This window comes from Coloeus monedula (assembly GCF_965178545.1).
Source record: "Coloeus monedula genome assembly, chromosome: 1".
Taxonomy (NCBI): domain Eukaryota; kingdom Metazoa; phylum Chordata; class Aves; order Passeriformes; family Corvidae; genus Coloeus; species Coloeus monedula.
Window position 1 is genome coordinate 48,984,496 of NC_138781.1, and position 25,152 is coordinate 49,009,647.

The 25,152-nt window shown below is 42.0% G+C and overlaps 1 protein-coding gene across 1 annotated transcript in view; it reads left to right on the plus strand.

Annotated features, from left to right (window-relative positions):
• Positions 1–597: 597 nt before the first annotated feature.
• The window catches only part of DCLK3 (doublecortin like kinase 3), a 30,582-nt gene continuing 6,027 nt past the window's right edge, over positions 598–25,152 (plus strand). Inside the window, exons 1-4 of the mRNA XM_082276640.1 lie at positions 598–721; positions 13,920–15,808; positions 23,844–23,976; positions 24,872–25,039. Of these exons, the coding sequence (XP_082132766.1) occupies positions 661–721; positions 13,920–15,808; positions 23,844–23,976; positions 24,872–25,039 (2,251 nt within the window). The 5' untranslated portion in view covers positions 598–660. The remainder of the gene's footprint in view (positions 722–13,919; positions 15,809–23,843; positions 23,977–24,871; positions 25,040–25,152) is intronic.

Consider the following 25,152-nt stretch of genomic DNA (forward strand, 5'->3'; position numbering starts at 1 on the left):
GCTCCCCAGGGAAGCGGTCACAGCACCAAGCCTGACAGAGTTCAAGAAGTCTTTGGACAATGCTCTCAGGCACATGGTGTGACTCTTGGGGATGGTGCTGTGCAGGGCCGCTGTTGGACTCGACCGACGATCCTTGAGGGTCCCTTCCAACTCAGCATTTGCTGTGATTCTTTGAATGATTTACCAAGTCTACTTGGCATCGACAGGGCGACAATAAAAGCGTTTTCACCCATGAGCGGACGGGGAGCAGCGCCCCACATCCCGCCACCCAGGGACACCCCCGGGGACGCATGGAGCCCCCCGGCCACGGAACAAACACCCGCGCCCGGCGGGCGGGCGCCCGGCTGGGGGGCAAACGAGGACATCCCGGTGGCTGGGGCCGAGCTGAGCGCTGGGGAAAGGGGGAGGCGGGCGGGGAGCGGTCCGGGGGCGGGCGGGCGCTGAGGCGGCGGCGGCGGGGCGGTGCCGCCGGAGGGGCAGCCCCGGGAGGGGTACGGGGGTGTGACCGCCGGTGTGGCCGGTGCGCGGCGCCGCCTCCCCGCCGGGTCCCCTCCCTCCCTCTCCCTGTCTGCCCTCGCAGGCGGGAGGCGGCGCAGAGGGACCGTGCGGTGCTGTGCGGGCACCCCTAGCCCCAGCCGAGCCGAGCCGAGCCCCCGCACCATGCCGGCCGCCGCGCCGCCCCCGCTCCACCCCGCGGCGGGCGCCTGCTGCCACTGCCAGGGTGAGTGTCCCTTCCCTCGGCCCCTTCCCCGGCCCCTTCCCCGCGGGAAGCCCACGCGCCGCGCCACCAGGACCTTGCTCCGACGGGTCGCCAGCTGGGGGGCTCGTTTTGGGAGGAGGGGGCGAGCTGGCGGCGCCCCGGCTGACGGGGACGTGGGGCGGCTCCGGCGGCGGCCGCGGCGAAAGTTGGTGCCCGGGTCCTTGCGTGTCCGCGGGGAGCGGGGGAAAGCTTTCGGTGGCGTTTGGGCTGGAAATGGGGGCTGGAGACTGACGGGGGAAGGTGCGATGCGTCTCGGCCGTGGGATTGAGGCGAGGGCTTTGGGAGGAGAGGGAGGTGCCCGAAGGTCCGGAGTTGGGGTGGTTATTTCACGGTATTCCTTTAATTGCCCGTGTGTTGGATTAAAGAGAAGCCCCTTCGCCCCCTCCCGTTTTGTACGGTAGTGGAGACTAGTGAAGTGGATTCGTTGGGAGGTGTGTTGCTTTGGGAAGCAGAACGAGGGGCTGCTACAGGATGGAGAGTCAGTCCGTGCTGGTGGGTGCGGGTCGCGCCGTCTGTGCCCCTTTCCGAGGCTGAGGCACCACCGCGGCAGCTGTGCGAGTACCGGGGCAAGCTTTGAAGTCTGAGTGTGAAGTCAGCGTTTGCCGCTCCAAAAGGCACGCACGGTGTCATCTGTACTGCCATAAAAATTGAAGATTTGAAGTAACTTGCACTCTTAATAGTCAGCATGAGTGTACTTCACTTGGAACGAATGCTTGTGGGCTGCCTAGGGCACACTGATGCTCTGCAAAACCCAGTAAATAGCATGCAGTATAACGGTTTTAAACCATTGCACAACTGTGTGTTAAAACACACTTGAGGCTGGTGAATCTTCTCTCAGCTGGGAAATCACCAGGGCTGAAGCTACACGGGTTACAGGCAGGGGCTCAAAGGGTGGGGAGGGCTCCTGTGTCAGATGGGGATGCTGTGACTTGTGGTAGCCAGACCTCTCTCGGGAAGAGTGCTGGCTGTACCCTTGCATCCCCTGGCTTCTGTAGTTATATCACTTGTGTTTGTTCCTATTTAATAACTGAACAGATATTTATAGGAGAACTACTCCATAACTTTTCACTGTGCAGTGTTATTTTCTGCCTTCCTCAGGGTACATTCAGTATGCAATGTCCGCAGGACTGGACGGGCCACTGGTTTGAGCTAGCGGAGTAGTTTTCAGGTTGTGAGACGCAGTGTTTGGGAACAACCCCATAAACTGAAACTTCTGCTACACTGAGTTCTAAAAGGTTTCCTTTTTAAAAAAAGAACAAGCCCAAAACCAAGAACCCAACCAACCCCTTGCAACAGCATGAAAAGTTCCTAGCTTCCTCTGAGCATTTAGATTGAAACCTATCCTGTGTGGGGGTATAACCAGTTTAGCCTCAAACCTGATAATTTGTTATGCATGCCTTTGATACTAACTTTACAGAGCCATGAAAATGTGCATATATACAGGTTTGCATGCAAGTTTGTCTTCCCACCTCCTTGTTTCCTTTTACTTTAGCCCCCCTTTTTTCTCTTGATGCTTCTTGTGGTTTTTTATATGATCTAAATGCAGTTTTGACACTTTGAAATGTTGAGAACTCAGCAGACTCCCAAAACAGTTAGCAAGTGAAATGAAGCTTACAAAACATATTACAGCTGCTTTATGTAGTAGAAGTGCAGTTATTATAGCAACTCATGCTCTTCTCAAGAGGTGACTGCATTTTATATCTCAGGAAACCACCCTTCAGCTCTCCAGATAAAACTGATCCTGCTGAGTTAGTCCCTTTCTTGTAGTATAATGGGTGTGGATCTTCTGAAATAGCATGACCTTTTCCATTAGAATTTTTGTAGGATGTTCAGACACATCAGCTGAGAGTTAGCTTCTGACAAATCTCCGTCTGTGGTTTATTAACCTGAATTGGCTAATTGGACTTAAACTGTCAGCAAAGATAAGATAACTTGGTTTAATTCAAGTTAGAGGCAGCTGCTCATGCCTCTGAATTTGATCTGTGCTTAAGTTACCTTGTCTATATTGGTTTGTCTTATACTCAAGTTAATTACCTTGGGCACGGCTACTAGCCTGACTTTAGAATGTATCTTTATCGGGTAGTGTCACTACTTGCTTTGTATCTGTTTTCACTGCTGCTTTTTCTGGTCATGTTCCGCAAAACGTCAGAATTTTGGCATCGGCTGGACTTACAGCGTGTGGTGACTAAGGGAAGTTGTGTGGGATTCATTTCCCCATTTCTAAGATTACCTAGCTTCGCTTGTTTTCTGCAGAAACATCTATAGTTTTGTAAAAATAAGGGAAGTTCATGGTTCTTCCTTCTCTTCCAACAGCTCTAGGGCACATTGAGTTGGTTTCTGTCACTGATTTTCTCATTCCATTTAACTTGATGATTCCTTGACATTTAACAACATTAGAAATTAGTGTTGTATAGATTTTCTTGTAAATATAATTAGAATCTTTCTTGTAAATGTAATTAGAATCAGAACATTATGGTGATTTTAGCAGCTTCAAATCTGATCCAGATTTCACTGAAGCTAATGGGGATCTTTTAATTAGCTCCAGTGCAACTTGGATCAGAGCTGAAAATGTGGTAGTTGAAGAGGTGAATATGACATTTCTCTTCTTAACAGTATACTGTTTTCTATGTTTTTCTCAATTTCAGGGTATAGGGTGTGTCCTTTTGGAGTGTTCACTAGATTCTGGAAACAATGAAAAAGAGGGGGAGCTACTGCCTTGGTTGATTCTAATATAAATTTGGAGTTTTGGTAATGCTTGCACATTGTCCATCTTACCTAGCAGTAGTTAGCTTTCACTGCAAAAGAAAGTCAGCCGTGTTTACCATCTCCTCTCTGTTGCTGGCACTGTTTACTCAGTCTAATTATTGTAAGAATGCAAAACAATGATACCATATATTCGTGGAGGAAGCTCTCAGTAGACATTCTGAAAACACCATCTCCCACTCCATCAGTAGTGCTAGCCTGCACGTATTCTCCAGGTTTTAGTCTTCTCATCACCCCAAATAATGTAGTTGATGGAAATGCTGAGAAATGTCTGGTGATGTGCAAATCATGATCTTTCTGTTTGTCATCATGCTTTTGAGTCTAATTAGCACTGGCTTACAGTTTTTCCTGAGAAACCCATTTTCTTTTCTAAGTCCTGTGAAACAATTTATTTTGCAATGTTGTCTTTAATAGACGAGTCTCTCTGAGAAAGTGGTTCTGTAATAGTGGGGTTGGGAATTCTACTTTTGTATGTGAGTTAGCATCTCTTAAATGTGCTATATTTACAAAGAAAACTTCTGTGTGATTTCCCCTTTTGCAAACCAGATGGAGAATCAGACTCTGGCTGGGTCTTTCCTTCAGTTATGCAACGAGGTTATTGGTAATAAAAGATCTGGAAGCTTAATTAAACTCTCGGTGACACCTCTGCAGGCTCTTTTATTTTCACTGGGTTTGCTCAGTTGCAACTGATTAGTCATCAAGTTGAGATTTAGGAAGCAATGCAAATAAAGTCTCCCACAAGAAGAAACAGAATCCTGCTCCTTTGGGGCATTGTTGGCTAACAGGGCTAAAAAGCTGTTGAAAGCTTACTTTGTAATGAAACATGAATAATTAATTTGAAATATAAGGTACTTCAGGAGTCAAGAGCATCAACGTGAAAGTGAAACTCCCTGTACAGTGAGCCTGGAGAAACACATGGAGAGCTTTGCCAGATGGATTCTGGCAAATGCCACAGTTGTGTAAGATGTTTTTGTTTCCCTCTGTCAGTTCTGTCCCTTTCCTGAAAGATCCCTGATGGAAGTTCCTGGACTGCAGAGCTGACTTCCCTGGTTACTGGGGCAGACCCTAAAGCAGTCAAACTACAGAAAGCAGCCATGGCTGCTCCCAATAAAATACACAGCCTGTCATCTTTGAAAGAAATTAAATAAATGAGCAGTTTCATAATATTCTTTTTTTGGTTTTATGCAACTTAAACCAAGCCTCACACCTCCAAAGGCACTGATTCATTTCACGTGCAGTCTTACATTTCACATAGTTCTTTACAGATTATGCATCTGTATACTTCTCTGTAAGACTTCCTTTATGCTCGCTTTTTAATTTGCTACCCTTAAAATGTCAGAAAGGAGATAATGAAAGTGGGGTTCTGCTCCAAAAAAAAGTAAAAATGATGGTACTTGTGAGTCATTACCAGACTCCATGAAATCTTTACCTTCATCTGCTGCTCTGGGTGTGATTCAGCTCAGTTTAACACTAACACATGGCAGTAACCATCTGTGTTTGCTGTAAATATTTTATTTTTTAATTACAAATGGCTTGATTTAGAAAACCTGCAGCGGTACAGTGGCGTGGTTGTGAGCCTGTAGGGGAAGAAGATAAGCAGCTGGGAAGGTAATTTTTGCCCAGCCACTGTTGCCAGGTTGGAAAGGGGAGTGTAACACAGAGGGCAACCCAGGCTGCCCTGCAGCAATCCAGACCCTGCTGGTCCCTTCTTGGAGGAGCTGGACAGGAGAGCACCAGTACAGACTGCAAAGGGGCTCTGAACATCTAGTGGAGAAGGGGGGCATGGTGAGGGGGGGAAGAAGTAGAGAAAACTCTAAGTTTATCTTCTTTGTGGAGAAAGAAGGAAAGGTGGCTGCTAAATGTCACTTATCCATCGTGATTCTCATACAGTAAATACGGTCACATGCTGTGGCATGCTGAGCCTCCTACAAGCATTTTGCTGTGGGATAACACTCACACTGGGGCTTAGGGTTTCACAGAGGCACCATCCATCCTCAGAATGGAAAAGTCCAGAGCTCCCCTAGCCACAGAGAGGGATTTCCAATGTGGGCATCCCTCAGGCTCCCTCCCTCTGCTGAAGTCCAGCCAGCTGCAAAGTTTTCCCTTCAGTCTGTCATTCTAGGTAGTCCTTCACATCTTAGGAACTCCTTTGCTGTAACATCAGCCTGATTTTAGCTGCTCTGGTGCTCTTTGTCCTCTAGGATCTCCCATTAATTCCAAGGTCTGTGTCTCAGAGCGGGCAGTGAAAAGGGAGTGAGATAAAGGGCCAGGGGGAAGAGAGTAGAGTCACTTCTTTCCTGCTAGTGTGAGAGACTGGGGAAGAATGAGAACAGATACTTATGAGACTGAAAGGTTTGGGGAACTCTAGTTTGCAGTTTGCATGACACAGTGTATGTTTGTTCTCAAAATAAAAAGCAGAAGTGCTGAAGATAAGGTGTACGATGCAGAGTTTTGAAGTCGTCTTGCCTGCCCTCATGAAGCCAGGGAGTGGGTCCAGAGGTGCATGTCTCCCGTAGTCCTGCAGTCCAGGTGTAGCCACTAAGGACATTTTCCTTCCTCGCAGCTGACACTTTGGAAACTCACCTAATGGGACCAGACACATTTGGCCGGGAGAAACTTTAATTCTGTTGGTGATGTATGGGACAGAAGGAACCCAACTTGACACACAGCTGAGTTTGCAGGGCTGACAGTTAAAGGAAAAATAATATTGCATGCGAATTTAAGCATGCTTGATGTGAAATTGTGAAAGGTAAAGAACTTGGAATCCCATCATACTAATTTTATGTGATCTTTTAGGGCTAAAACTGTATATTTATGAGATAGAGATATTATTCTGACTTTTTTTTTTCTTTCTGTATGTGAGCCCAAATTAGTTTTTCTTCAGTGAACTTAGAACACTCTCTGAACTGCTGAATGATTTTCATTTTCTACAAATCAGGTTAGACTGGGTCAGCAGTTGATCTCCACTACACTGGTGCATATCAGACATGGAAGTGCTGGCATGAGTATGACTGGAAATGTCCATTAGGGTAGCAGAAAGGATGTTATAGAAATTAAACTGATAACTGATTCTATGCCCCTCCCCCCCCCTTTTTTTTTCATTGTGACAGTCTTAAAACTGTTTTTGAAAGAATCCAGCTGGTAAGTGATATTCGTGATATTGAACATGGTTTTGTTTTCCTTCTGCTCCAGTAGCTAATGCAGATAAGAATTCATGCAAATACCATGATGAGTTTGTTGGGTTTTTTTCAAATTCAGTTAGTCTAATTGAATAAAATACACCTTGTTCATCTAAAAAGACTGTGCTTCTTTTATTTGGTTTAGGAAACCATGGTTATAGCACCATATAATTTACAATAATATTTTATTGCATAGTATATTTTATAACTGCTTTACCATCAAATATATTCTGAACACATACGGCTTGTTCAATGCTTTTCTTCAATGTATTAAAACATGTATTTCTATGAGGCCAGGTACTTAAAATCTAATATTATTCAGGTTACAAAGTCAAGCTTTTATGACTATTGATTAGCACTGCTATTCCCCCAACCCATGTTCCCGTGCATTAAGAGATACACATTATTACATTATCAGATGCTGCGCTTTTTATCCCCAGGGGCTCTGTCTCCATCAGTGTACGTGATGGACAAAGCTTTCCTAATGAGCATCTACTCTACTGTTTACCCTGGCATTTCATGCCTCCTGCTGAGTGTTTTTTGAACCCTGTTGTTAAAACGGGCTTATTAACGTCTGGGCTTTTCTGTCATGGTTATTTCTACAGTAACAGATATGGATTAGCCTATCTCTGATACCTGGAAAGGGAGGGCTTGTAGTGCATTCAGTGGCAGCCAAGGCATAGAAAATAAAGTCAAAAGTACTGTAATCTGGGGAAGAAAGCAACTTGAGATGCCCAGGTCCTGAATTTTGGGATGATTTAACATTATCTATGTGTTGTGTTGTATTATCTTGTTGTCTGAAGTGCCTCTTTCAGTATATGCCCTTGCACCTGTGAGCACTGAGCAGGTTTGTGGATCCGGTCTCAGAATGTTGTTTTGGCTACCAGACTCTGATCCTCTCTGAAAAGCATAGATTACATTGATTGCTTTGAAACTCAGTGGAATTGGTTGAGACGAAATCCAGTTCTTCGGGGCTGCACTTCCCTAAGCAGAGAAACTGTTCTTCCTATATTTTTTCACACACTTTTCAGCTCTTCTAGTTATGTATATTTTTCTACAACACAGTCCTTAATCCAGTTTACCTGTAAAAGAGGATCCACAGTACCCTGGAGTAGGCATTAGAAAAACTGTATGTTTCTAAACTGTCTTGTATGCAAGGATGAAGTGAATTCCCAAAGTAAGTGATTTGGGTTGGAAGTGACCTTGAAGATCATCTAGTTCCAAGCCCTCTGCCGCAGGCAGGGACACCTTATACTACACCAGCTTCCTCTGAGCCCCATCTTGAACACTGCTAGCGATGGGGCAGCCACAATTTCTCTGCCAACCTGTATCACCACCCTCACAGTAAAAATTTCTTCCTCCTATCTAATCTAATCTAAGTCTCTCCTCTTTCAGTTTAAAGCCATTCCCCCTTGTCCTATCACTCCATGCCCTGGTAAAATTCCTCTCCAGCTCTCTCCTAGGTTCTGAAAGGCCGTTCTAAGGTATGCACAGAGCTGCCGCCTTCTCCAGGCTGACCATCCTCAACTCTGTCTGTCTTCATAGGAGAGGTGCTCCAGCCCTTTGATCACCTTCATGCCCTCCTCTGGAGTTGCTCCAACAGGTCCACATCCTTCATATGTTGGGGGCCCCAGAGGTGGGTGCAGCACCTCAGGTCTCTTGAGAGTAGAGTGGTGTGGGAGAATCACCTCCCTTCCCTTGCTGGCCACGCTGCTTTTGATGCCATGCAGGATGTGGTTGATAACTTTAATTTTCTCCTGTCTCACTGAGGACCTTGCTAATATTCTCTTAATGTAGTCACCTGTTTGTGTGCATGTAGTTCTTCCTGTTATTTAAAAAAATATAAATCAACATAAGCTAATAGGGCAAGTGACAACAAAAGCAGGTAGATATCCTTTATGGAGAACTGCAAAGGGGCAGACCGTGTGAGGATAGTTCTCTTGCTGACTTCCATCCCTTTGTCTAAGTTTGGCATTCTACCTGACTTCTTGATCCACTCTTATTCTCATATTTTACTGCTTCCCTATTACAGTCTCCATCTGCTTCCACTGTGTCAGTAAAGTTCAGGGAAATTGCCATCAGCCAGTATAAAAGTTCATAGGAACTGCTGTGTGTCAGACAGTGTCTGACTATGGCACTCTTTGCTTCATTCTCTGCAGTCTGTCACAATTCCTCTTTGCTCTTATCCTCCCAGTCCAGTTCTTCACTAGGTTTCCTTTTCCATTTTCAATTCCATACCTCTGAGTGAGCTGAGTGAGCATTCGGAGCTTGCTCAGGCTGGAACTAGCAGCAACTGTCCTGCAACATTTGACACTGTCTTCATCCAGTCCTTCTGAAATTTGACTTTCTTTTCCTACTCAGGATTTTATCTGGTCAAAATGGATGCAGTGTGTCTGCCTCTTGTTGTTGCTGAAATAACCACCAGTCCTGACTCAAACAAAATCTCTGCCCTAAAATGATGTAAAACATGGCAGGGGAGGCAAGGATGAGCAGCAGGGGAGGAAAGAGAAGGTATGACTCCTTAGAGGAAAATTCACCAGTAGTGTTTCCAACAGTGCGGCTGCAGATAATGTAAAATTTACTTGCTGTAAAAGGATGCCTGTGATCATGTTTTGTTTCTGTGCATCTAATTTAGTGAATTGGGACTTGCCGTACTACTGCTTCAGTCCTGGGCACTAACAGTGTGCATTAGCCCTGGAAGTTGCAACTTTAAATAATTTACAGCAAGGAGAGGAGATCAAGATGGTACATTTCTAGAGGACTTGGATTGTGTCCTGGAGCCAACTGCTGATGCACACTGGTAACCTGCACAAGCTACATACTTGGCTACTCCCAAGTTCTGTGCCAGAGGCATTCTTCATACACAAGTACTTGAAGATACTTGTTAGTACTGTGAAATGAATCAAACGTTTTCTGTTACAAGTAAAATTATTCTTTTTTTTCCCCTGTGGTCTTTGTTTTACGTGCCCTCAGCAGGAATTTCCTTAAGGAAAAAACAGACATTTTTACTCCTGTCCTTTCTCTGCCCATTTGAAACAGTGTTTTGTTTGTCCTATATTGGGACCAGTCTATCAATACAACTCCCAGATACACAGTTTGTCATGTGCAAGTTTAGTTGCTGCTAATGTTTTGGGGCGTTTTCATGGTTGCTTTTGTAAGTGAAGCCTCCTAAAGAAATTGGAGGGCTTAAAATAACACCATTTTATTCCCAGAAAGCAATGCCATACCTAGATCCTATTTCACTGCTGCCTCCTGTTTTAAATTGTGCTGTAAAACTCCTTGTAAAAATTTAATTCCCCTTCAACCTGTGACTTGATAGCAGAATGGTAAACCATTCAGTTAATTACTGAAACTGTGATCTCCAGCAGGAGAGCCAAGAAGAATGCAAGCTGAGTGGCAATATTTTAATTAATGAACAAAAGCTTATGGCCAAGGGAAAGGATAAGTTTTGAAAGACAAATGGCAGCAATACGTTTTTACCTGTGGCAAGTCCCGTTACTCTACTTTTTTAGCTGGTGTAGCCAGGCAATTCCTTAAGATATAGATGTTGATTCTCTGTATACACAACTTCTTCAGAGCTTAAGTCTTCAGAATTAATTTAATCTTGCTTCATGTCCAGAATATGATCCAAAACACTCCAAAAAACGGTCTTCTAGAGGACTTTTTGTGATTTCTCCCCATAGTTTCCCACCCTCCTGAGCCCCACAGTGGGTTGGACTCTGATGATCACAAACGATTTGTAAATTTAAAAAATTAACCACAGAAGCTGTGTTCCCTGCGGGGGACCACATTTTCTCCCTAGGGAGCACCTGTGCTTTGGTCATAGGTGCTGCATTTCTTGTTTCTGCTAGCTGTTTGAGCCCCCAAATCCCAGTTTGTTCCATCCTCCCTGCTCCTCTAGGGACTTGGTGTGAGCGTTTGCCCTACAAGACCATCAAGACTTCATGATGTGGATCTCTGTATTGCTCCATGGGTTCCAGTTTTTATTTTCCTGTGCCCATGTGCACAGTTTAGGTGGTGTGCAGGGTGCCCTTGACCAGCTGTGTTGCCTCACCCCTGCCTGTCCACAGTGGCAGCCTCAGCATCCTCCTTGGCCATGCTGCACCATTGATAATCCATAATACACCAGCATATGTGGATAGATGTGTATACAGATAAAACCAGACACACTCATCAACCCATCTTAACATTTCTAAGAAATATTTATATTTAATAATCATTAGCTCTCAGGAGGACAGCAAAAGAAAAAACACACTTTATTCTCAGATGTATAATTTGCCAGTACTTGAACTCATTGAAGTGTGTTTCTCATACCACCTCCCTCTTCCTCCTTCTCCCACTTGTATATAAATATGGAAACAAGATTTTGAAGCAATATAAATTGTAGCTATAGGATTTGGGTATGCTTGTGACCTTTGAAGGCTTTCTAGAAATGCTTGTTACTGCTTTAAGCATGTGCACTTTCCTGACAGATTGAGGCTTGCTTCTTGTGTATCAGTTAAATATAGCATAACTGGAAAACAACAGAAATTATGACCGAAATAGTTGTAACAGGCAAATGAAGTGAATTTTTAATCATATGTAATATACAGTCGTTGTGACCACCACTTTGACAAAATTTGACACTTCCCCTTTTCTTGGAAAATATTAGAAGATTCTTTCATGCATTGATTTAAGCAGTTATTTTCTTTCTCATCATAGAAAAATATGCATGTTGCATATTGCAATTCTACTCTTATTCTGAACATTGTTAGATATCAACTTGTGGCTTTTGTCAAAGTGCTTTTGGCTAGGAATCAAGTCAGTTTAAAAAGAACAAAACATTCCTGTATTGTTCTTTATAATGACATAAAACTGCTCTTATTCCATTAGTTACAGAATTAAAAAATAAACTTGGCTTCTTCTTAAGGCTTAGCCAATTTAGTGAAGAAAGGAACCATAATTGATGCCTGGGTAATTGAAACAATCAACAGTACAACCAAGCACTTAAAATCAGTGGTTTATAGAAAGGTATAATAGCAGCATGACTGGGAGGAACATAATCTGTGGGAAAAGTCATTATTAGTGCACCATTGTTTTTATGTTGTACCAAGATTATAAGCAGTAAAAATGTCACTCACAATTCCCATAAGCAAGATAAAGCTTTGATGACAGTGGGTACGCAAGAACCTGGAAATGCTGATTAAATTCAGAGCTTCATCGGTTCCTGGTAACTAAGATGTTGTGAAGCTGATTTAGATTTCAGAGAACTGTTATTACAGCTGATTTTTTTTTTTTTTTTTTTTGCCTCCATTCACAGCAAGCTTTATTCTGGGTGGAATGTAAACACATGTTTGTTGAAAAATCAGTAGCACGTATGTAGTCATCTTTTGATAACAAGAGATCATCCTTAAAAAGCAGAATGAAGACAGAAATAACTTGTACAACCACCAAGCATTAGTCACACGTAGCTCTTATATAATGCTTACGTCTTCAATCAGCATGCTGGCAGCTGGGCTTCTTTGTAATATTTGTTTGGAGAAGAAGCATCTATCTCATTTGGCAGGGGAAGAAAATGAAGCCAAGAGTTAAGGGACATGCCGGGGGGCACACAGCGCTTAGCTGGTGAGAGTATTACAGCTAAGGAGTGTCCATCATCCTGCATCAACCAGAGCCAACAGCAGAGTGGATTCTATAACAGTGTCTCCTCATGTGCTTTCCACACTCAAGCCCTGGCCTATTGGGTATTTTTTGAGGCAGGGCAAGTGAATGCTGTGTTGCAGCACTTCTGCAGTTTTCCCTTTTGTTTGTTGTTCTAGGTGAGGAGGCATATCTCTTCTTCACTCTATTATGCCTTGATGGAAAGGGCAAATAAAAATACATAGCATGAAATACTGAAAATGGCTTTTCTTGCACTTGAAACCCAAAATGTAGTAGGCTTGAGCCTAACACCAAGAGAAATGCTGATACGTGCAGATTTTCTTTTGAGGATTTGCCCACTGCACTGTAACTATGCAATCACAGTAATGTATGAAAATGGACATGATTCTCTGGGAGATGAGCCATTGGTGTACAGAAATTTCCTTGTAATGGTTCAGTAACCATTTTGGCTGTTTTCTTTTGCATTGGTACTGTTAGTTCATATATATTGAAGGTTTGTTCCCAACTGAAGAGCAAGGCTATTAAATGGAGTTGGAAACATAGTGTGATCTCCTGAAAGTTTACTTCTTTAGCTGAAAATAAATGCATTGTAAGCAGGTTTTAATGCTAGCAAGTACAACAGCTCACAATACTTTTAGGGGACGTTTTTGTTCTTAGCTTATTGTTGATAGACATTATGTTAGAGCTTGGTTTGTCCATAACCATATGTTATGTTTCTGTTTTTCCTTTTCACAATTACACGTAACAAATAGTGCCATTTTCTTTGATGATGTTCTAAGATGAAATGTCAATGTCTCCAGAGAATACTCAGAACCTTGCGCGATTTTACATAATTTTTAGAAAAAAAAAGTCAAACCAAAGTATTGAAAACCATGACTGCAATTATCAAACAAAACTAAGAAGGCCTTTCTTTAAGACAAAAAATTAAGTTACATTACTGTTAGATGACCTTTAAAATTGTTGTAAAAATTATAGCAAAAGTAATGTGTTTTAAAAAGAATTTAATTTATTTAATTTGTTATAGAAGGTCCAGGGAAAATGAAGAAGAGATAATTATTTATAAAAATGTAAGGTTGCACACAGAGTGCCATCTGGTAGTAATTTTAAAACACAAGTAATTAGTTTATTTTACTTCATGCAGTGTAATTGTGGAATTTGTTGCCATGGGGTTTATAGAGGCCAAAATTGCAATTGGGTTCAGAAAAGAATTGAGTGAGTTTATGGGAGATATATTAATAAGAGAATGCTAAACAATCTGGATGCAATTCTGCTATTCTTCAAGGATTTCTGAAAGATATGAGGGTTTAGAAAAAAGATCTGTTTGTGTTCAATATTATTATTTTTTTAATGACATTCCCCTGTCACAAAATTAATTTCAATTTTCTCACAAACTTGGCAATGTTTGTAGTTGCAACTATGTGGAGATACTCCTTAGTGGTAGTTAAAAGTTCTTTATGAGCCTTGAAGTCACCTACCCCTACTCTCTGAAGTCACATGCACTGACATGTAGAAAACTATTGCTGCAAAAGGTCTGATGATGCAAAATAATTAATATGCCTGCTTTTTGTTTGCCTTAGGACGCCAAGGCTTGTTGGACCATTCACCACACGATGCAGGCTCAAAAGTAAAAGAGAGGAAACTACACGGGACTTGTCCTCCTGTTGGTCGTGGAAACTATGGGAAACCGTGTTTGGGTGAAAGCAGCCACAGGTCCTCATTTTTCAGTCCCCACAATGGTTTTCACACGATACATTCAGAGCACAGTCCTGTGAAGCCAAGGATAATTACAGTGGTGAAACCTGGAGGCCGCACGCTCAGGAGGATAACCTTGCTTCTCAACAGGAGATCAGTCCAGACCTTTGAGCAGCTGATGGCTGACATTTCAGAAGCTCTGGGATTTCCTCGTTGGAAGAATGACCGTGTGAGAAAGCTGTACAATCTGAGAGGCAGAGAAATCCGAAGTGTTTCTGAGTTCTTCAGGGAAGGTGATGCGTTCATAGCTATGGGAAGGGAGCCCCTCACTGTGAAGGATCTGGAAGTGGTATTACAAGAACTTTATCCTGAAAATCCTTATGCTTGCACTGCTGCCATTCAGCAGAATGAGGAGCAGTCCCAAAAACTGAAGAGCCGGCTGTATGACAAGGCCTCAAAAGTAGACAGTGGCTTTGATGAGACAGAAATGACCAAGAACTGCAGCGATGGCTTGTCTTCCCAACTGGTAGCTGGACATGAAGGAAAAAGTCAAGCCAAGACAAAGCAAGAGGAAAAAATGAGAACCAAAAAAAAGTGGACTAGAGAGAGCTGGAGTGGTGAGCCTGGAGTGAAGCCTTCTAGAAAAACACGAGAAAGTGAAAGATACCTTAACCATGAGAGGAGTTCTGAGGAAGGCTTAGAAGACAGTTCGGAGGAGGTGCTGAGGTGTGAGAAGTGCGAACAGGAAAGGCAGGCCAGAGAAAAGCTACAGAGGGAAAGGCAGGCTGAGGCCTCGTTTGAGAACAGAGACTTGAATGCAGGTGCATGTCAGAGGTACCATGTAGAAAGAAATGCAAAAGTCAGGAACTGCCGAAAATCTTCTGAAAATTGTCTGGAGGGTGAGGAAGTTGGCTGGAAAGATAATGGCAGTAGGAGGATGTGGCAGCCGCTACACAGGATTGTTAATGAAGGGCTGGAGAAGCAAAAAAGGAGCATTGAGAAAGAAAGGGATGTGGAGAAGCATGAAAACCATGGGAAGGAAGTAGTAAAAATCAGGAAGAATGCTGTAGAAGGGCTCCAGCTATCTCATGAAGTGAAGGAAGATAATGGAAGTAGCTGTGTAATGAGCCAAAGCGGTTGGCTAAAGAAAGACACTCTGAGGGATGCTGAGAAAATGTCTAAAACACACAGGGAGGGCAGAGAGGGACAAAGGTCTAAAGAGGAAGCTGTCAGAAGAGAGGGGAATGTCACATGTAGAGAGAGTGACATGACTCGACGAGAAAAAACAGGGGAGCGCAGAGTGAATAAAGAAGACCACAAAGCTCAGGGATTGGAAAGCACAAGCCGGAGGTATGCCATTAAAAGCAGAACTGATGTGGAAAAACACTACGAGATTGGCAGAACTATTGGGGATGGGAACTTTGCAGTGGTGAAGGAATGTCGCCATTGTGATTCCAATCAGATCTATGCTATGAAAATTGTTGATAAATCCAAACTGAAGGGGAAGGAGGACATGATGGAAAGTGAAATTCTGATTATTCGGAGTCTCTCTCATCCCAATATAGTAAGCTTAATTGAGGTGTATGAGACAGAAGCTGAGATCTACCTAATCCTAGAGTATGTCCCAGGAGGAGACTTATTTGATGCAATCATAGAAAGTGTGAAGTTCACGGAGCATGATGCTGCTGTCATGATCACTGACCTGTGTGAAGCACTGGTTTATATTCACAGCAAGAACATTGTCCACAGGGACCTAAAACCAGAGAATCTTTTGGTAAGTATTGTCTAACATTTGCATATGTGCAGGAATTTAATTTATTTTCCTTTCAGTTACGGTTTTCTGAATTGTTTTAAGCAAATCCCATGCAGAAATAATGTGCCGTGGCAGGACTGTTTGGAAAAATGGATACAATTTTGAAGTGAAATTATAATTGCAGTTTGCTTTACATAGATCTGCTGTGCATTGCGGATAGCAGTGGTTGCAGAAAGGTATTCAAGTAAAAATTATCAGTCTTTCAGGGGTAGCGAGCATTTGCATTTTTCAGAAATCAGACCTGTTACTTAGCATCTGACTTTTAGGTGTCCAATGATAAATCAAAAAGCATCTTCCTTGCAGACTGAAATTTATTAAAATTGCTGATTTATCTTATTTAGTTGTTGGACTTTTTGTCCACTGCATTTGCGTGTCTTGCAGACTGCTGTGCTAGTCCTCTAGTATAGTGATTTCTATCTTGTGACAATTAATTTTCTTAGAAGCAGAATTATTATGCAGTTGATTGAAATAATCTGACAGTGAAATGTTTTGGTGAATACAGCATTAAAGTCAGCTCAGATCATAACTTCATGCCAAAGAGACAAATTCTTGTTTCCATCACATTTCTGAGGCTGCATTCTTTGCATGCAGCACTGAAGTCAATAGAGTTACTCACGTGTGAATATGCATAGAAATGTTTGTAGTATTGACACTCCACAAGATACCCATTGTAGAACTGTAACAGTAAACAACTCTCCCTAAGTTGTGTTAGCTAAGTGTGTGTTACTCTCTTGTATTAGGGTTCCAAATTTCCTGAAAAACAGATAAATAGCAAGTATTTGCCAGTCTCTAACAAATTGGATTTGATCAGCTTTTGTGGAAGATCATGGTTAGCTAAACAAAGTAATAGATTATTTAGTCCTGTGGGCCATTCAGTGCTTTTAAGAGAATTAATTTTGCACAGAGATCAGTTTGAATTTCTGGAGAAAAGCAGCAGTGTAGCCTCGAGGCCAATGCAGAGGTTGCACAAGGCTGGGCTGGAACGGTTTAGCCCAAACCTTTTAACTAAGCAATAGCATCTATACTAGGTCCTGCTATGAATCTTGCTTAGTTTTGTGAAAGTCTTTGGTATGTGATCTCTGTGTAAACAAAAGAATGAATGCAACTGTGAATGTAGTGAATGCAACTGGCTGGTTTGCAGGAAGAAGTGGGCTTGTAGGCCCTGCCTTTGTGGTTCATTTGCACAAAGTTTGAACAAAACTTCACTTAAAACTGCATGGCTTTTTCCGGAAGCTGGTTTTCCATTATGATCCAGGTCCTCCTCCTTCTCATTTGCTGAAAATAAGCTAGTGCATGTGAAACACCTGAGATCTGATGCTTCATTTCCCTCTATAATACATAATCATCACAGTGATGTAGATAAGCAAACAAGGGCAAGATAAAGGTCTGTTCTGGTTGTTTTCACATTTATTTCACAGAACAGCAAAACAAAGAATGCTGGGCAGTGGCAGTGTTGCGTAGCACTGAAATTATCATGTTGCCCATTCTGAAAGTCAGAATACATTTTTCAAGGACAGAGCAGCTCCCAGACTGTAGGTATTTTGTCATACAAGAACAGTGTTACCTAAGCACTATGGGAAATAAAATTTTACCTGTTCTAGTTTCACCTTGCTGTTGATTTTCTGTGCACACCTGTATTAGATACCATGGGCACAAAGCATCCTTTTGAAAAGCAAGTCTCTTCAACCATGCAAATGAGTTTATAAGCTCTTGGTAGTATTGGATAGGTCACCTGCTATCTAATAGGTATTCCTACAAATACAGGCCATTTGAGCAAGATTCTGGGTTTTCTTGCTTTTTAGTGTGCTGCCTCTGTCTCTTTAGAGTGGCTGGAGCAGAAAAGTAGGAAGGAGAGCTGCCACTAATCTTACCATCAGCCAGTGCTGAACAGCAACAAACAGTATTGAAGCAAATTTTGTGGGTTCATCTGCAGCTGGTGGGAGTTGAAGCACAGTGCTTCAAGTTCTAGCATCCTGCAGAGATGTCTCTGTGGGATACCTCTTGTTATACTGAGGATGTTTAAATCTGAATTGTTCTACCTAGACTTTGTACACAGAGGTCAAAATACAGGTATGTACTTTTAGGCTGTTGACTTGTTTGTCCTACTGTGGGTCTTCTTTTGGTTAGGTGAACCTTGTAATTTCTTTATCTACTTCAAGCAAATGGGAAATGGAAGGGAAAGGATCCTTGGTCTATTTTACTAAGGAAATGTGTATGTCTACTCTAAACCTGCTTTGTGTCAGAATCTAACCCTGTTCCTAATGACTTATAAACATATTGGCTAATTGTCATAAAAGATGACAGAGAAGCAGCAATCTGGGAAAAAATACTTCCATAAGTTTCATGAAAATAAGCAATTGGGGAAAGAAGGAAAACAGTTTCTGTCCCCACAGAAGAAAAGGTAGAAATATGCTTTGATGTCTAGTACATTGTAAAATTATTGACACAGGAGAAAGTTGGAAACCTGGTTTAATTATTAGTTCACTGCACTTCAGTTTCTCTTATGGAACTGTCCTCTAGTTATGAACTTCTGTACCAGGCCACCATAATCTTTTCTGCTTTTTCCCCTCCCTCTTTCACTACTGTGTCTTCCCACATTGATCAGGCTCCTTGCAGCATAGCTGCGAGGCAGAAGGGTGGTGACTTGCGCTACAAAAACAAAATCTGTTTGACAGCTGGTGTGAAGACAGCTGCTACGACTCCCTCCCATCTGCTAACAGAATCACCTTATTTAGGACTAGGTGTTCAGCAAGAAAACCTTTGCTGCCAAGGATGGGCAATGTGGTGTGTTTGGTCTCACAAATGAAGACAGTCACTTCTTTCATGCTATCTCGTGGAGCAGGATTTGCTCGAAAGGTTTTTAGGAAAGGGACAGATTAACTCTACAGCTGCTGGCATTTCTTCACTTTTGAGTGAGAAATTAATGCCCAAAGTGTGGTGGTGTTTTTCCGGGTTATAGCTGTAAAAGAGACAAAGTCGCCCCTTTTTAGGGGGAAGGAAGGGGGCTGTATTTGTGGTTGTGTACTCACCACCTTGTACATTTCCCTCACATGCTAATGTGATAATTGTTTAACACTCAACTTCATAAATGTTATAGCTTTTTATGCATTTGAGATTACCCCCCTGCCCCTTTTTCTGTCTCTCAAGTTTTCATGTATATATGAGAACTTCAAGTATAGCTTTTCTGCCCTTGAACTTTGTGACACTATTTATGTATATACAAAGCACTGTCCATTTTCCAACAGTATTTACATATATACAAAACACTGCCAGTTTTCGGAGTTCATGTGAGGCAAACTCCAGGTTAACCACTTACCTGTCATAACTTTCAGTATGATAAACCTACACAGGGAATTTTTTGTAAGCTTTTTCACAGAGATTCTTCTACTTAGCAGCAAGGGATGTCTGAAACTCAAATGTGTAAGCAGTAGTTTTTCTTAAGCTCTGTCTATTTCTAGTGTACAAAATGTCACATGGGCTAACTGGCTTTCATGAAGAATCTGTGCTACCATATGCATGTGCATACAGAGAAATACTAATGTTGTAAATCATCATCCTAAACACACTGATGGATTTAACAAGGTAGATACGAAATCAAACGAGCATTAAGTACTGGGAGTCATCCACGGACAGGAGAGAAAGTGAAAGATTATTTTTTTTCCGTTCTTTGAAGGTGAATTTGGTCTTATATTGTAATCTTCTGGTTGTATGGCTGGGATAGCTAGAAATCCTCAGACAATATTCTAATCATCTGTATTTGAGAAGATAGTGAGCAGTTGACTACCTTTAGTCCAAGACCACCAGATGCTGGCGTGCTTTGCAATTGAAGGACATAAGTATTTGTATGGCCTAAATTTGCTGTCTGTAGAAAGTGTATCGAATACTGGTCTTTCTTACCTCGATGAAGTCTATAGGCAGGCAGCACTATTTTTGCTTTGTTCTCACCACTGCATGGAATACATACTGTAGATGTCAGAGGTTAGATTTCTCTCGAGCAGGTTGTACGTTTCTGTAATACTGCTGTGAGGAAGTAGTCTGGCCCAAGGAACGGTTGAAAATAACGTGAAGCTTTTGTTTCTACAGTGAAGCATATTTGCGTGCTCAAGGTGATGCCAGGTGATGGAAAGATAGATGGGAGGGTAGGAAGGGGATGAAGAGAATGCTCTGGGCTGACTCTGAGTTGTTCTGAGCAAAAGCATTAGTGAAGCTGCTGAGAAGTTCTGGGCTGAGGTTTTCAGGCTTGCTGACAGGTTACATGCTGTCTCTGAAGAGATTGTCACAAAGCTGTGAAAATATACCCACCGTGCCTGCTGTTCCTACCTGCTCTGTTGTTAAGTAAAATGAAAGCTCGGTGGTTTTGTCCTGAAAGAACAGATGGTGCAGTGTTGCCACCTTGTGCTGTAATGGGAGATTAGGAGTCTGGCATCAGAAAAGAAAAAGTACTAAAGTACAACAGTCTCCTGAAGATTTTGGGACTGGGATTACGGCCAGTGTGTTCTCCACCCTTCCCACCACCCTGCTGTTTTCTAAAAATGTATATGAACGTTTTAGTATTGTTTGTCTTAGCACAGTAGCATGCAGGGTAGTTGAAATTCCATATGACATACTTTTGTTATATAATTTAAAAAAATATATATATAATAGGAAAATAAATTCATGCTCATATTTTCATATTGCATATAAAATTGAGCATTTCAATTGTGAATTTTTGTAACATCTTACCACTATTACCCCTATTAGAATATAAATTCTATAGATAGATGTTGTTCTAGAAAGCAAGTGTTACCTTTATAATTTTTTTTGCCATTTTCTTCAGTTTGTGTCCACAGTGCATGATGGCAGAAGATTGTCACATAGTTGCCTAATATAATAGAGAAAATGGCTGTGGCATTTTAGCTTCTTCTTGCAGAAGTTTTGACTTCATGGTTGCAGTAAACTTTATTTTTGGTTTCACACTGAGGAATACTTTTTCATGGAAGAGCAGCAAAAAAACCACCCCAAAATGTTTTGCTTAATCAAAACTAGAAGAGTGCACAAAGCCACTGCTGGTTCATGGACAACTTGTTGTCCCCTGGGGCCTCCTTCTCTGCAGAGCTGCTTTCCAGCAGGTCAGTCCCCAGTCTGCACTGGTGCCTGGGTTATTCCTGCCCAGGTTCTAGACCCTGCACTTGTTTTTGTTGAATATCAAAAGGTTCTGTCCTGCTTGTCTCTCAAGTCTGTTGAGATCCTTCTGAATGGCCATGTTCTGGGACATCGGTCACTCCTGCCAGTTTTGTATTGTGATTTTTTTTATAAAGAAGGTAAAAAGGGATTAGTAAGTTATACTGTATTAGTTTGTATTGTCATATTTTTTTTTTCTTAAAAAGAAATAAAGTTCTACCAAAAAGTCCAAACTCATTTGGCTTAATCAAAATTGGATGAGTACTTACAGTTTCTATAAAGATGATAAAATGGGGACTAGTCAACTGTAATGTACAAGAGCAAATTTCATCCCTTCTGTGTCCTTAGTTATCAGGTGATAGAGACAATCCTGAATTTTTGGCTTTCTTAAGTGGTGTCTGATGGCAAAGTATGAGGTTAAAGCATGGAGTATACCTGTCACATTATATTCCAGTTTGTCCATTCAAAACCAAGTCCAGGTTTCCTTGGCTTTTTTGTAGACATTTTAGCTGCTGATCCATTCCCCATAGTACCAGAGACAAACAGGTTTTCATTTAAAGGAAATTAATGACATTTTTTACCTCTCAAAGAATATTTAAGTGTCAGTCACTAGTATAAAACATACTGATTTTTAAAATTATACTACTGCATTGTTTATGACTTGGCCTTTGAATATAGAATCATGGAATGGTTTGGGTTAGAAGGGACCTTTTAAAGGTCATCTAGCTCAAACCCTTGCAATCACCAGGGACATCTCAACTAGATCAGGGTGCTCAGGGCCATGTCCAACCTGACTTTAAATGTTCCCAGGCATTGAGTATCTACCACCTCTCTGGGCAGCCTGTTCTGGTGTTTCACTACCCTCCATAAAACATTTCTTCCTAGTATCTAGTCTGAATCTACTGTCCTTCAGTTTAAAGTTATTGTCCCTTGCCCTGTTGCTGAAGGCCCTACTAAAAAGCCTGTCCCCATCTTTCTTTAATTATCGAAAGGCCACAATGAGGTCTGTCTGGAACCTTCTTTTTTTGAGGCTTAACAACCACAACAGCCTTTCCTCACAGGAGAGGTGCTCCATCCCTCTTTCCTGGCCCTCCTCTGGACTTGCTCCAACAGGTCCTTTTCCTTCCTGTGCTGGGACCCCAGAGCTGGATGCAGCACTGTAGGTGGGGTCTCACCAGAGTGGAGCAGAGGGGCAAAATCCCCTCCCCTGCTTTGCTGACCACATTATTTTGGATATGGTTGGCGTTCTGGACTGCAGCTGTACATTGGCAGCTCATCCCAGTTTTTCATCCACCAGCACCTTCAAATCCCTCTCCGCAGGGCTGCTCTCAATCCATAACCAAGTCTATACTGATACCAGGGATTGCCCCAGCTCAGGTGTAGGACCTGCACTTGTCCTTGTTGAACCTCATGAGGCTCAACCTCTGGATGACATTCCATCCTTCAGACTCATCATTCAGCCTGGTGTTGTCTGCCAGCTTGCTGAGGGTGCGCTCGATCCCACTGGCTATGTCATTAACATATTTCATTTCTTAAAATAACCCTTCATTAACTGCATTATAAAGTAATGCTAAAGACCAGTGCATACAAAATTAGAATTGGAAAAAGTGTTTTGACTACTTGCCAGGTGGATGTAGGAGATGAGAACTGCTGAAAAGGCCTATTTAGGAGGTCAGTATACATGGACCTATTTCTTCAGCTCTTGCTGTGTGGTGACCACTACTAATCTAGTTTCAGAGCAGCAGGTAGAGTAGCAGAGTAATTTGGAAAGAATGTAAAGCTTTTGTTGGTTTGTTTTTTGTTGTTAGACCAGTATGATGGAGATACACTTTTCATGTGTCTTGGTTTTAGCTGGGATAGAGTTATTTTTTCTTCCTAGTAGCTGGTACAGTGCTGTACTTTGGATTTAGTATGAGAATAACATTGATAACACACTGATGTTTTGGTTGCTGCTGAGCACTGCTTACCCTAAGTGAAGGAGTTCTTAGTGCCCCATGCTCTCCCAGGTAGCAGGTGTACCGAATGCTGGGAGGGAGCAGGGCCAGGGCAGCTGACCCAAAAGTATATTCCACGGCATGGAACATTATGCTCAGTAAATAAACTGAGGAGAGTTGGCCAGGAGTTGCTGGTCTCTGCTGGGGGATGGGCTGGGCTGAACAGTTGTATTGTGCAGCACTTGTTTTACTTGGGTTTTATTCCTCTCTCTTTCTCTTGCTCTCTCTCCCCCCGCCCCCCTTCTCATTACAGTTGTTACCATTCCTACCATTGTTATTATTATACTTCTGTTTCATTTATTAAATTGTTCTTATCTCAACCCAAGGTTTTTTGGATACTCCTTCCCATCCTGCTTTGGGCAGAAGGGGGATGAGTGACTGAGCAATTATGTGGTATTTGGTTGCTGTCTGGGGCTAAAAAACAACTATAAAATCAGTGGTTTACCTGGGCCCTTTACATTTAAGCATAAAGATGTCCACAGCATTCTTCTTTGCTTTCCTAGGGAAAAAGAACCGTTTATTTTCTCAAGAGGAAATAATAATATTTAATTGACACTTGGCTATTTTTTGTGTTCCTTCTATTAATTTCTTGGAAATTGCAGTGTGCCAGAGTTTGTAGAGCAAAGTTTTCTTTTTTCCATAATTGCTTATCCTCTTAAATAGACCCTCTTAGTATATGGGGGAAAAGAGCCATGTTCTGAAGACTGTTTCCATTATTAGTACTATTATTAGAATTCCCTTCTGTTTAATTTTCTGCTTCCTTTATATTTTGCTGTTTTAAAATGCATCTGGATTAAACATATATGTATATATATTTTTTTTGTTTGTTTGTTTGGGTATAGGTTCAGCACAACGCAGATAAATCTACTACACTGAAACTGGCAGATTTCGGCCTTGCAAAGCAGGTTACAAAACCCATATTTACTGTCTGCGGAACACCAACGTATGTTGCTCCTGAAATACTTGCTGAGAAGGGTGAGTGTATATCTTTATAATTTGTCATAAATCTTACAATTATGCTGGACTTTCTAATAATGGGAATAGTCCAGAATGTTTCAACCTACTGATACATCTTTTCAGGGTAGGAGGTTGGCTAGCACTGTAATTTGGGAAAGCAAATCTCTTAGTTTCTAACAAATACAAGCATGACATCAGTTATATTTTCACTATTAGTGTCTGTGCTAACACTGATTTCTAAGCAGATAAGCCATAAAATATCATAGATAATAATTGCTAAAGTGGGAAAATGACCAAAAGTTCTGTTGCAACCTAAGAGTAGCCAGCCCCATTTCATTACTGTAATCCAAACAACTTTCCAAAGCCCCTGATGCTGCAAAATCATTGTGAACATGTATGTTAAATTTATGTAACTATCCAAAACATGTTTTTCATTACAAGGAATTTTGAAGATTTCATCTCCAAAAGGATTCAGACCTGGAAAGAAGTCAGTTTTGTTGGTGACTCAAGCAAATCTATTTCTGGTTTTTGTTCTGCGGAGCTGGGTTGCACATCTCTAGTTATATCCAATTTCAATGGAAACTTGGCAGTCTTAGCTCTTTCTTGAAGGGAATCTGAGGATGACTATTTTGGAAATATGTGCTCTGTTTTCTCAATTAGTCTCCAGTTGACACTGGCCTTGTGAGACGGTGTTTGTGAAACATGCTGTGGAAAAGACAGACTCTGTGAGAGCTGTAGCTAATAACGGGCAGCTTGTAAGCGTGGTGTGCCAGCCACTTATTCTTCTTCTGACCTCATCTTTCTGAGCAGAGATCCTGTGTTTCTTTTTCATTCTATTTCCAAGAAGCAGTTCTCTTGCAGCTGTGAGTTTTCTTTCTAAAACAAGACTTACCATTTGTCCCTTCTTCCTTAGGCTATGGACTTGAAGTAGACATGTGGGCAGCTGGTGTGATCCTTTACATCCTGCTCTGCGGTTTTCCCCCTTTTCGCAGTCAGGACCGTGATCAAGAGGAGCTGTTTCAGATCATACAGCTGGGTCACTACGAGTTCCTATCCCCTTACTGGGACAATATTTCTGCAGGTAAGATTCTGCATTTGTAGCAGATCTGAGAAATGGCAGTCTTCTCCCCTGAAGTTGGAAATTTTTTTTTTTTCAGGGGAATGAGCTTGATCAGCTTGGGGTGTTTTACAGGT